Raw genomic sequence first — 13569 nt, forward strand, 5'->3', positions numbered from 1 at the left:
TAAAGTAGGTATAATTGCACGTGTTATCTGACGTGTAGATTTTTCATTTCTGCATAAAGATAAGAATACAAAAAAACATTCAACAATCCAAAACACATATGCATTTACTCAAAAAAGGGAAAATCCTATATTTCCAGTATATGTATACAAAACATAACATACATTAAAAATGTCTAATTAATTTAAGGACATGATTAGTAATTAAGTATACACCTAATTAAATTATTTACAATACAACAATAGGTTGTCTGCGAAAATAAGGAAAGCAATGATCAGATCTTTGTATTTATCACATACACGAACAATACATATCATCTTGAACATGGAGATTGAAATCACATTGTAAAGTATACTAATATACCAGCCGGATCAACAGCTGTTATTAATGTAAATTAATGTGGAGAGATCGCGTTAGTAGAATCGCAGATTTCAATATCCGACATGACACTACCTTATAACATAAATATTAATGTTATTAAAAACTTTATTTTAAAATCAAAAGTGAATTAAAGCTATTTATTACGATGTCTGTATATACAAATAATTGTTATCATTAATACAATAATACATTATTACTTATTTAAGAATCTCGATACATCATACTATAACACTGTACAATTTATTTATCCTATTTCACATATTACATAGATGACTTCAGATTCAAGCAGTACAATTATGTCTTTGATATTCAAATTGTATTAGTCAGAATGTGTACTAATAATTGCACTTGTTAGCTTGTCTTTTTTTATCATACTTGAGTTATCAATATTTGCATTATCACCTAAATCAGTTTCTTTGTTAACATTGTGCTCCTCAGAATGTACAATTGATGTAGAACTACTTTCAATTACTGAACTCGTGTCAGTACATGTAATGGAAAATGCATCTTTATCTTTTAATATGCTAGAATCAGTATTATTATCGGTAGTACCGAGACTTGTAGCAGTAGTTTGTTTTAAAGCTAGATACTCGTTAACCGAACCTAATGGATCTTTCTTCATACCTATCTTAGTTCCCGTTTCTATTATGGGAGACGATGATAGAGAATTTGTATTTGGAGATGTACTAAGCTTAGAAAGTCTTTGACGTTCCCTCAAACGTTTACGAATTTCTGACTGTATCTTGGATTCTTTTATCACATTTTGAACATCATCTGTTTGATAGTATCGACTTGCCCAAGTTTCAGGTCCATTTGTTTTTTGAGTAGAACACATTCCTGCTTGAAATTTGGAATCACCACTTTTGGTAGTTACTTTATTTTTATTTTTATCATTTTCACTGCTTTCTATATCATCCATGTCATCGCAGTAATTATCTAAGTCAATTATTTCATCTAAGTCGATGGACTTCTCCTCATCTAATAATATTTTTTTCTGTATATTTATTGCTTCTCCAGAATTTTTATTTTTTGTTGAATTATTGTATATTACTGTTGATTTAATATCATTTTCTTGTTCATTTCCATTTAATTTTATATTTTCAGGTACATCATCTACTGACAAACACTTATCTTTCTTTACACTCTTTGTATGTTGACTTTCACTGCGTGATTTTTCTTTCTGCATATCTATTTTAGAACTAGCATTTTTTGATTCTTCCTTAGTATGTAATTTTTTCTTCATTTTCCGTCTCTTTCCATTAGATTTCGACTGAGTATCATTATTAGCTATATTATTGCTATGAACTCGTTTAGAAATGTCAGTCTTAAGTGTATCTAATTCTTTATGACTTTCTGTTCCATTTTTAGACACTTCATTTTCTTTCAACTTTTCTATGCTATTTACATTATGTATATTGTTAGTATCTTCATTCTTAGCACCCTCAATATTGTCCTTTGTGTTCATAACACGTTCGTTCTCCAATTTTTTATTAATACGTACACCACCATGAGACTCTCCGTCACTTTCACTAGACAATAATTCAATAGTCGGAGTTGGTTGAACCACTAAAACTACATCTTCATCCTCAGCAGTACTACTCTGTTGAGCACTAATAATCCTTTCCAACTGTCTTCGACAATTTTCTTTTTCTTTCATTTCTTCTTGTTCAGCTTTAGATACAGCAGTACCAGTTGCAGCATTGTCACTTCCTTTAGATTTAGATGCATTTGGTATTATGTCTTCCTCTTTCCTTATTAAGGCTCGTATTGCTCTTGCACGCATTTCTAATTCTAACAAATCTAACAAACTATCACCTTCCTTTTCTTTACTTATTTCTGCCTGTTCCTCTTTCTTTATTTGTATATTTTTATAAATATTATCAGGAACCTTTTTATGATTAAGTTTACTATCGCTCCTTTTATGTAGAGATTTTCCTTTTTGTTTAACTTTATCCTTTTTTACCTTTGCTTTAAGAGATTGCATACCTTCTTCCTGTTTTATTATATCCTCATCAGTAAACCATTCCTCAGTGTCAGAGATGATTTCAAGAGAAGGTCCTATTACCATAAAAATATATTATATACAACACTTAAATCTTTACACTTTTGTCTACGATATATATGCTAGTTTTTCTACATACCTGAATCATCTGACTCAGTTGTATCAGATGATTCTACCATGGCTTTCCCCTTTAAGATACACAATATACGTGCCTTTGACATACCACTTAATTCATTAGCACACCATTCCTCTAACTGCTCAAAATCCATTTTCTATAATAAAGTAGTATAACAAAATTCTAATAAACTTTTGAGAGTTAATACTTAAGATACAAAGAGATAATCTAAGAACAATCTTTATACAAACATAGCTTAATGCATTATGTTTTATTACAGAAAAAGCAAACAAAATTTTATTTAGCGCATTATGTTAATAAACTTACTCTTAAAACTTGGGGTAACATCATTTGTATTTTATCTGCTTTAACAGACTTAAACAGTTGACGAGCTAATTCTCGACGATTTGACAAATAGTCTCTAATTGGTTTTAAATCTTGTGCATCTATTTCGTCCCCTGACGATGGGGAGGTAGATGTATCGGATGAACTACTGACATTCTATAATTTTATTTTATCTCATTACAATAATTTATTAGATACACTTTTTCGTAAGTATAAAAATAATATTTTGAAACAATTTATTTTCCAGAAGGATATTGCACAGATATTGTTCATTTATAGACTAAAGATAAAATATAGTACGAAAAAGGTTAATTACCTCACTATGTGCTATCTTCTTTACTTTAGACATGTTGTCAATGAAATATTTCAAATACAACAAATTTGTGTGAACTACCTTTAATTCGATTAACTTCCACTACATTTAAGGAACATTTCCAATTACTTATTTACCCCACAATTCTATGTTATTGTAAACATCAAATAATGAAAACATCACGTGACTACGCGAGTACACGGTCACTGCCTTAACCACTCAGCTACGCACGAATTTTGTTATCGATAAAATAGAAATATCCTTCACAGTAAATATCAACAAAATTGTAATCACAGACGAGGTAAAAAATAGATTTTACCTCTATTTTTTATTGTTATCATTAATAGAGCAGAACTCTTCTTTTATTTTGAATTCGTAACATGAAAAGTGACACGATATTGATAAGGGAACTCACAAATCCCTTTACTTTTTCCTGATTGATTACATTTTTTTACGTATCCTACATGTCCGTCTTTCGATACTCAATGAATCACAAAGATTACAAAGATTTGTCCAATGTAAAAATTTTTACTTTAGTACAAATACAATTGTTCAATATATTAGCAACAATGGAATGAAATGGTTCTTAGAATTACTGTCTCTGAGTAAATAATTCACTTCAAAATCATTAATTTCTCACGAAGTCGGTAAGTTAGTCCACGGGATACAGACTTAAATGACCGATCTATCCTAGACCTTGTCGGTGTAATAATACATAGTCACTTCATAATCAGAATAAAAATTAGTAGTTATCAATTTTATGTAAAACCAAAATAGTTGCGTAACAAGAACGTATAAAATGAAAGTAAAAAATTATACAAAACTATTAAGAACATTTTAATGATAGAAAGACATGCAAAAAATTTTCCATTACTTAAATTGCTTAACTTACAAAATAATTAAAAATTTATTGCAATTAAACTTGTTTTTGAAAAGTAAATGTCAAAATAGGAAACGGTTCGAGTGATTAGGTGTCGACAGTAATGGTGTCGCTATGTAAAGCTGCTACCTGCTACTCGTGTCAGGATATAACCTCTGTCACTGTTGACAATTATTTGTCAACAAACTATTATTAATCAAAGAAATTACAAATCTATAAACAATTCGATGTTTAATGATTCCTATTTTTTAACATAGTGTTGACGAGTTTATATGAATATTGTTTTTAGTGCGAAATTAATTTTGTGAGTTAGAACTGACAGATGACAGATAATCAAATCAGCAATTACAACTTTATTATACTTTTTCGCTAATGTTACCATACATATACGCCAATGATTATACTCTAATACGAAATAAAACATAATTGAAATGCTGTTGCCAAAAATGTTATTTTACTTTTAAGATATATGTTATGACAGAATGTATTAAATTTGTCATATACCACATTTGTTATTTTTGTGTTCATAAATAGCGACAAAACATGCTAAACAGATTTAAATCAGCATTGATGAATGCTGTAGGTGCTACTGAACTTGGCCTACAGTATCCTAACGATTCAGACAATGACGCATTAACAGATTATATCAATTCAAACTTTATCGCAAAAGTAGAAAATAAACCGTATAGTCGACCTAGTTTCCTAGGATTAACTACAGAAGAAACTGAAGTACGTGCATTAATATATAATAGATATTATTGTTGACAATTGATATTATTTCATTCAAGCTGCTCATACACCTAGCAATAACAGCAACATGATCTAAAATAATGATTAATTAAAAATTGACTATACATAAATTGGTAGAAAGATATTTCAGAGTATTATCTAGTATGCAGACCTTTTGTGCTAGGTCTATTCATCAGAATAATTAACACTATCTTTGTTTTTTATGACTAAGTGATAACCATAAATAGTGTCACCTATTGACCAATGCCATTTTGTTACACACTCTTCTACTTTGTCTCATTCTTTAAACACAACTACTAAGCCACAGGTACACATAGCTGCGTCACTAACAATAAGTCGGACTTCCATTGAAGTATGGAAGGAATGAAGACTTGTGTATCCACTTCTGGAATTTCTTTCTTTTACCCAACTTTATGTATATTAAAATTTTACATTATATTACACATCTAATTTTGTTATCATCTTATAGTTATATTGCTGAGGTGAATGAATGATGTAAAATAATCAAAATATATTTAGTGTGAATATGATCGATAGGTAAGTGCTGATCATAGAGTCAGACCAATTATAGTTCCAAGAGATTTAAGTCGGTTGCCATGGTGTGCTGGTTATGCAGAATGTATAAATGCTGGGAAAAGTACATGGAACGAGGATCAAGCCTCTGCAACCAGAGGAGATCTCAAACTATCAGATGTTAATATCACATTGCCTTATATTATGTTTTCCATGTTTGATGGACATGCTGGATACCAAGTTGCTTTAACGGCAAGATTACACTTACATAGGATAATTCTTGTAAGAGTAACAAAAAGTTTTGTGTACCATTGTATGTATTTTATGCTCGTAAATCATGTTCTTAAGTGTATGTAATTGTTTCTAGGAAAGGTTAATGGCAATACCTGGAAACATACTACTAAATGAAGATGAAGATGAACTAATAAAAGGACGAGATTTAATTATCGGTGCTATTGAGTTAGCATATAGACAAATGGATCAAATGGTAGAAGCTCAAGCTCAAGGTGGAGGTGGTGGTTGCACAGCCATCACTATTTTATTTCTCAATGGAAGATTGTATGCTGCAGGTGCTGGAGATTCAAGGTAAACTCATAAAATTTGGATGCCTAACATAGATAACAAAGAGCATGTAATATAAATAATAAAGACCTGAATAACTTATAACAAATAATTAATGAATAGAGCTGTACTTGTTCTGGGAGAACATCAGTGTGCATTGACAAGAGATCACACTCCTGATTCAGAATCAAATCGTGTTCGAGCATTAGGTTTCTTAAGTAACGAATTATTGAAAGGACATTTCACACCACTGGAGTTTCGAAAACGACCTATGCAAAAGGAATTGGGTTCCACAGTTCTGTACAGAGAACCTTACATGACGGGTTGGGCATACAAAGTATTAACTGATTCTGATTTAAAATTGCCTCTCATCTCTGGACATGGCAAAAGGGTAACTAATTTTCATATACAAAAAAACAATGATAGTTCTTACAATAGACATTTAAAGCAATTTTGATATTTAGATGTATAACATCTAGGAAAAGTTAACAATTCTCATTCTACTAAAAAAAGGAAAAAATTAATAAGAAAGGAGTACCTTATCTTAGATGTTATATGTTTAGTTTAAAACCAACATGTAATTATGTAATCTTCATTTGATATATAGAGTCGCGTTATGGGTACTATAGGAGTGACACGTGGTTTTGGGGATCATGGTTTAAAAGCAGCTAATACAGGAGTTAATATAAAACCATTTTTATCGTCACAACCTGAAGTGCAGTCCATACATTTAGACAGTTGTAATCTCACAGAACGTGATTGTATTATTGTAGCTACAGATGGACTTTGGGATGTTGTATCTGACAAGACAGCAGCAAATATACTTAGAAAGACGCTTGCTCCTGACACACCTTCGTTAGAGTACAGGTACTGTCTCTTAGAAATTAAAATGTATATTTTAAAAATAGGAGTTACAAAAACATGTTAACTACAGGCTCACAATGGGTGCTCAAGAATTAGTACAAGCAGCAAGGGGCAAGTTGATTGGACGAGTTTGGGTAGGTAAATCAGAAAATCCTGAAGAAACGGATGAGAAATTCTCACCTATGGCATCGGTTGATGATATCAGTGTTCTAGTGGTACCATTATATCCCTATTTGTGTGAACATAAGCAATGGTTGAAAACAACACATCAAGAAAGAAGATATTCTATGGATTCATTACACATATCAGTTAATAATTTAATTTAATTATAATTATGTATAATAGATAATGAAAACTGTAAGAACTAAATATTTTACACTTTAGTAGGAAACTTACAGCTGAGATCGAGTGTATATTCGCAAGTTAACGTGATAATGAATCACAGAAACATAATTGCTTTTACATCGCTTTTAACAAATAGTATTTATATGTATATTATAATTTTAATTCAATGGATTTTTTTTGGAGTGATAGTCTATTATATACTGCTACTTTTTAAAAGTGTGGTTAAAAAATGCCATTATTATTTAACAGAACATTCCAATTTTAAAGTGTTTAATATAATATAAGTAACTTAATTTTAAATGTTATGCAGCATCCAAAGTAGACGTAAAGTCTGTTTAATTTCTTACAATATATACATAATTTTGAATGCATTACAAAGAACAGTAAGGAAACAGAAGTAGCAAGAATTTGTACAAAATTAATCTTACTACAAATACATATTGCATCTAGTTCAATGATTGATCCATTCAAGCCACTAAAAACAAAAACTATAAATAAAATGTGCATTGCTTTATTTGCAAGAATAAATAAAGAAATGTACGTTTCATTATACCTTTATACAATTTAATTTCTTTCTGGTGTAATCAGTGTAATTGAAAAATGAAATAAATGTAATATTGCATTCATTTAAGGTATTTTTAACTCATTTCAAACCAACCTTATTTCAGATTGGTAAAACAATCTAATACAATTGTAACAAAATGATGAAAGTGTTATTTAGAAGAAAAATATATTCTATTACGAACGTTGAAAGTTTACTTGACAGGAAAAATATTTCTGCCACTCTTCGTTCACTACATCGCATACACAAACGCATACACACACATATATACATACACTTCATATTAATTAGACAACAATTAGATAAAATTATAATACTATCTCAATTTGTCCGTTTTTCTCAAACGCTCGTGGGAAACAACGGAACCTTGTTCCGTTACAGTTTGCAGTTTGAACTATTCCAGTTCTGCGCATGCGCCGCGTCTATTTCAAGTTGCGTTACTTTCAAATTAGAAATAACGTGCATTTCTCAATTTCGTATATCGTCGAACTATAACGTGAAATATTTACAAGTGTATTTACAATATTTACAAATATTTACTGTGAAATATTTAAGAGCAAACTGTTTATAAGACATGTATAACTTAACTATTTAAAAGACTTGTTATAAATCTACATATACCCATATTACTTTATAAAATCAAGTAACTCTAATATTTCCCAAATTTCATCTTCCTACAAAATACTTAATAAATCAAAGTTTTTAGCGCATCTTCTCAAATAGCCGTTTATTATTAGATATTTACTAAAGCAATGCACACAAATTAGTATGAACAAAATTGTACTCCTTTTAAATTAATAAAATAAAAAGATAAAATTGTCTGTTCTAACTTAATTTATTATTTTACGTTCATTATTTATATTGCAAGTGAAAGCTCTAATTATTAATTTCGTCCATATGAATTTATTGGAAAAGTATTAGCCATTTACATGGTCATATACTTGTTTATTTAATTTGATCTTTGTGGTATTGTAATTGATGATCTCCATCCTTAGATAAACATTGTATATATATTCCAATCGACATTGTATTTTAGTAATTTCTTTATTTTATACATTGAATACCTATTTTGAAGGTCTCTGACCATCTCAGATCGTCATCTTCTTCCGAAGAGGATCATATGTACTCTTCTCTTATGATCCTGGAATGAACAGTTTATGTGTAGTTATAAAACGTCACAAAACGTCAGTATAATTAATTCTAACAAAACGGAAAGTAATACATTTTCAAAGAATGTGGACAGACAAGGAGAATAGATTTGAAAGGATTAAAATATAGTTTGCGAGAAACTCAGATCATTCGTGAATCGTCGAAAGATTTCATACAACTTTATTTTAAATAATGCAGATGTGTGTGCACATGGCACACGTACGCACAATGTCTAGCGCCATAATAACGTCAAATGGATTTTAATGCGTCATCAATGCCGTTCCATACCAGCAGCGACAATATAAAAGGGCACAAAGATAAAAAGCGTCGCGAATCACCGTAGGTAAGTGCTCTCCTTCACGCGGAAGTACGCGCGCTGCCTGCGGAAGCTAAAGCCACTGTGACAGCTCCCTGTTGACCTCGGCGTCGTCCGATTTTAAAAAGCCACCGCGGCTTGAACTGACAGCTTTCCGAACTCTTCCTCCCCGTAAGCCATCAAAATTTTCATCGCTGTGAAAATATCATTTCTACCTATCCCAGCTTAGCCAACGAATTATACATGGCTGAAAGTCGCGTTATCGTTAAACAATTACCCTTTCAAGAGTTGAGATTGTACTTCAAGAATTAAAGGATTATACACCAATGAAAGTGTCACTTTCCATTTCACGGGACATTTAATGTAGACATAGATAGAATTTTCAATTTTTTGAAATAATGAGATATTTTGCTAGTTTTTATTAGAATGTCGGTATATGAAGAGAACGGCGAAAATGTTGTGAACATTTTTAAGTCGTTTAAGCAAGCATTTATCTTCTGTTATTGAAATTAACAATTTTCTTTGACAGGACGGTACATGAAGATAAAAAAAGGTATACAAAAATAAAGATACAAATGGAAGTAATAAACAGAATTCAAGAATAAATTACAGAAACTAATATATATATGAAAGTGCATACGTGAAATATCTCTGTGAATGAATAATAACAAATTTTCTCCTTGAAACAAAAATTTCTTGTCTAATTTGAGCAAGAATAAATAAAGTATAGTATGTAACACGCCCCATTGTTTCATTTTTATAAACCACGTCATTTACAAGAAATAACTTCCTTTAAAACATTCTATTTATGCACTTTCTTTCATACAATTTTTTATTTACGATCTTCTTTCAATTTTCTCGTATATATTTATATTCTTTATTTCTTATTCTGTATTTTATAAGCATTTTTAATGCTAACAAATTGGACATCATTTTCTCCCCTATCTCCAGGAATGTTTTCAGTTACATAGTTTTAACATAGTGCAGAATAAAATAATTCCACAAATACTTTTAGAAACGTTCTGCGTAAGATGTATTCAATCCTTCGTAAATGGCAACAAAAAGGTTATGCGTTTGGTTGTAATCCGCACGAATAGTTTACTTTATCACGGGAAAATTGATGGTGTTACAGAATTTGACCGACATAATTTACGTCTACCTTTTTGATCGAGAAAACGAGTATGCGTTACTTTTTTAGCAAATGTCAGACCGCAAGATACGTTTTTCGTGGCGGGCGAGTTATGACAGGCTATCTGTCACGGTCATCATCGATGGTAACTCCGTGGATACCAAGGGACGCAATGCTTCTCTCGGCGAGGGGTGGCGAAAAGAAAAGATAAAGGAGAGAAAGCGAGAAAGAACGAGTAACTTACGGTGTATCGGAATGGCCGCAAGTTAGGGGTCTGGTACCACCTCGATACATCATCGTTAGAGAACTTTGGACGGCTTCCCGGTTACGCCATTGATGGCTTCCTCCGATAGGACATGATGTATCTGCCTCGCATTGCTGCAACGTGGAAGTAGCAGCCGGATGCAATTTGAAAGTAAAAATACAAATTAAGTGGTAGTAAAACATTTGTCGGCGGTCGTGTTTGTATATCAATCATGTTTCTCCATACCACGCGGCGTTCAATCTGTCCTTTACATGGGCTGACGCATAAATTATCAGTTAATTCGATCGCATTACATACAATTAACGAGATTCAAAACATGTGTAACTTGAATATATTAGAAATTCCTTTCACCGACATCGTTGAAACTTATAAAGAAAAAGCTAGACATAACACTTTGAGTATGATCAAGGACCAAGGTGCCTTTAAAGGGATGAAATACTTTCAATTATATTTCAATGACAGTAGCAGACCATGGTACTTTCGCAGTAAACATAAAAGAGAATTTATTGTCACAGTAAATCGTATCAGGTCTGGCCATTATAATCTTGCTGCCTTCTTGCTCGCATTAAGATAATAAGCGACCCTAAATGTAAATGCAGCTATGAAATCGAAGGCATCAATCATGTGATTTGGCAATGCAGGCTCTACGATAGCTCAAGGATCAAGCTAATTAAGAAGCTTCAAAAGAAGAAACAGTGTCTCTCACTTAATGTTGAATCGCTTGTCGCGAAACCTAATATTGCAGCTTGTCTATGTATTTTTGATTTCTTAAGAGAATGTAAACTGCGGATATAATGTACACGTAAACTGTATTATACATACTACTGTATATATGAACCTTATCTGAGGTTCTTAAATAATAAAAAAGAAAAAGTTCTAGAACTTTTACAATAGGTTCCGTTGAAACAGTTGAAATGGAATTTTGATAATAATAGTTTTGATATAATATGTTCTGATGAAAAGAGATAAATAAGATAAATAAAAATTCATAATAATAATAAATTTATTTATTGTCGCATCAGCTTGTAAACCATTAGCGACCACTGTGAGTTACATTCTCCACATTTATATTCATACGCGTGTCATAAATAATTAACACGGGTAATGAATATTTGGATTCTCCTTCAAATTTATATTATTTTTATCTAATTTCGGACAATACACTATACAATAATACTGTTAAAATAAAATACATAATCTAAATTAAAATTTTGTACTCTTTCTCCAGCGGTAAAAATGTAAAAGATATAATTGCTGCAGACGGATTCAACATTTTCGGTTGTTATGCTTTGTTCTGTTATCAGTGTTGTATATGTTATGTTTATTAATAATTTGGTACATGGTTATTGCGGCGGGGGAACAGTAGAAATAAAGTTATTTCGAAAATAGAGGCAAATAAGGCATCGAACATACTTGTCCATTGTGGAAGTGTATTTTTGTTAACATGGAGATGTATGTATTCGAGATATTTTAAGTAATGATGTTAAAGGTAGCGCATGGAGAGTGAGAGCATAGGTATACATTTTATTTGAGAGAAGAACTTTCAGCTTGTGCAAGTGCGTCGGAAACGTAGGTTTTCGGCGGCCTTGTAAGCCATACGGATAAGGACATCAGTCCTTAGGCCAGAATAAACCTCGATAGGGTCGCAAAATGCGCCCGGTTATGCAGGTAAACGAGGACCGGTCGACCCTATGGTCGATCCGGGGCCGTCAAGCTACCCCACGCAAGCATGAAAGTTCGCGCCTTTAGAAATTTTGCCAAAAAGGAGAGGGTATAAGGGAGAGGGGATAAGTCCGAGGTATTTTTGCCGGGTTGATCGAGACGAGGCCCAGTTGCGCCCGAGCTCTTCAAGCGCTTACTTCATACGGTTTAATTAGTTCATAAACGATATACAAAACCAAATTTTGCCTTTTCCTTCTCCTTCGAACACTTCCTTTCGTTCTTGTGAGTTACAATAATGTACCGTAAGTGTTCTACGAGTTTCGTTTCGCATGATTTTCAAATATTCATAAAGGATTTCGAGTACCTCGATGTCTACAATTTTGCTAAGACTTCGAATTCCCATTTTGTACAACCGGTCTTGACTATAATTTGTTTGACACGTTTCTCAGTATACGAAGTCAACTTCGTCTCGTTAGTTGCTCAGGTGGCTCGTGCCTGTTGTCAACTCTCTTAGCGTCCCTGTACCTAATGTCCCTTAGCGGCAAACTAACGCCTAGTTGCCGAACATGATGCAACGGATAATGCGACAAGTTTGCTGCCGAGGGATTATGCGACTGACCAGTTACCTGCTCGAGTCCCCTCGTGCATTCTAGTCACCAATATTTTAGGTAAGACCCAAGTTATCCTTCTCTGGCCTAATATTAATTGATTAAAACTTGCTAGTGTAACCAATTTATATTAAAAATAAAGCAAAATGTTAGACAGTGTTAAAAAAAGCACGTTTACTTATAAAAGTACGTAAAAATATTGTCGAAACACTTATATAATTGATATAAGTTAGGATGTATGATTTCACGTTTAGATTGTAACTTCTTTTACAGGGATTTATATTTGTTACACGTATCATCTTCTGGAAGCTTTGGTGCATATATGAGTATTAGGCAGTGAATAAGCAATTTTATTACATACTTTATACATTTTTAATATACAAATTTATTGTTTAAGGATAATTAGTTCCTTACTTTAAAAACATGAAAAAATATTAGTTAATTTTAAGTAAGTAGACATTATATACCCTTAACAATGAAGATGCTCGTTTAAGACTGCCGAATAGTTTTCCTAATTTTTAAATTCACAATCTTTATTGACTTTATATAAAAAATATTTAGGAGATGATACGTCTATAAATAATTGATCCGTGTAAAAAAAAGTTTTAATCTAATCGTGATATCACTTCACGACATGTAACAATTACACAAATGTTTCACCATCGCCGCGCTGTAAGAAAAGTTAGAGTCATAGTGGTAATCGATCGATCAAAGTAAATTACTGGTAGCGATGTTTGTGTCATCGTCGTCGTGAAAAAAGCTCGAGAAACATGGTGGAAATCGATTGATTAGGGAAAATTACTGCCACTGA

General features: G+C 32.0%; 2 protein-coding genes across 4 annotated transcripts; one reads left to right on the forward strand and one right to left on the reverse strand.

Annotated features, from left to right (window-relative positions):
* Positions 1-497: 497 nt before the first annotated feature.
* On the reverse strand, positions 498-3331 carry LOC128891211 (uncharacterized). 2 transcript variants are annotated; one of them, XM_054150544.1, is made up of 4 exons: positions 3158-3331; positions 2824-2997; positions 2521-2653; positions 498-2437 (listed from the first exon to the last, which is right to left on the reverse strand). In XM_054150544.1, the coding sequence occupies exons 1-4, from the start codon at positions 3188-3190 to the stop codon at positions 699-701; spliced, it is 2079 nt and encodes a 692-aa protein (XP_054006519.1). In that variant the 5' UTR covers positions 3191-3331; the 3' UTR covers positions 498-698. The 2 variants fall into 2 exon arrangements, with proteins under 2 accessions (XP_054006519.1, XP_054006520.1); XM_054150545.1 differs by lacking the exon at positions 2824-2997.
* Positions 3332-3350: 19 nt separating this feature from the next.
* Positions 3351-7709, forward strand: LOC128891233 (protein phosphatase 1H). 2 transcript variants are annotated; one of them, XM_054150606.1, is made up of 7 exons: positions 3351-3455; positions 4569-4763; positions 5322-5579; positions 5665-5882; positions 5982-6249; positions 6466-6725; positions 6793-7709. In XM_054150606.1, the coding sequence occupies exons 2-7, from the start codon at positions 4578-4580 to the stop codon at positions 7046-7048; spliced, it is 1446 nt and encodes a 481-aa protein (XP_054006581.1). In that variant the 5' UTR covers positions 3351-3455; positions 4569-4577; the 3' UTR covers positions 7049-7709. The 2 variants fall into 2 exon arrangements, with proteins under 2 accessions (XP_054006581.1, XP_054006580.1); XM_054150605.1 differs by lacking the exon at positions 3351-3455 and adding an exon at positions 3939-3959.
* The last annotated feature ends 5860 nt before the right edge of the window (positions 7710-13569 follow it).

This window comes from Hylaeus anthracinus, unplaced genomic scaffold, assembly GCF_026225885.1.
Source record: "Hylaeus anthracinus isolate JK02 unplaced genomic scaffold, UHH_iyHylAnth1.0_haploid 12001, whole genome shotgun sequence".
Taxonomy (NCBI): domain Eukaryota; kingdom Metazoa; phylum Arthropoda; class Insecta; order Hymenoptera; family Colletidae; genus Hylaeus; species Hylaeus anthracinus.

Coding starts and splice junctions, on each gene's coding strand:
- LOC128891211 (XM_054150544.1), bottom strand. CDS start 3,190: ATGTCTAAAGTAAAGAAGATAGCACATAGTGAG. Junction 2,998..3,157: donor AGAAGATAGCACATAGTGAG/GTAATTAACCTT, acceptor ATAAAATTATAG/AATGTCAGTAGTTCATCCGA. Junction 2,654..2,823: donor TGTTACCCCAAGTTTTAAGA/GTAAGTTTATTA, acceptor ACTTTATTATAG/AAAATGGATTTTGAGCAGTT.
- LOC128891233 (XM_054150605.1), top strand. Junction 5,883..5,981: donor GCAGGTGCTGGAGATTCAAG/GTAAACTCATAA, acceptor ATTAATGAATAG/AGCTGTACTTGTTCTGGGAG. Junction 6,726..6,792: donor ACACCTTCGTTAGAGTACAG/GTACTGTCTCTT, acceptor TGTTAACTACAG/GCTCACAATGGGTGCTCAAG.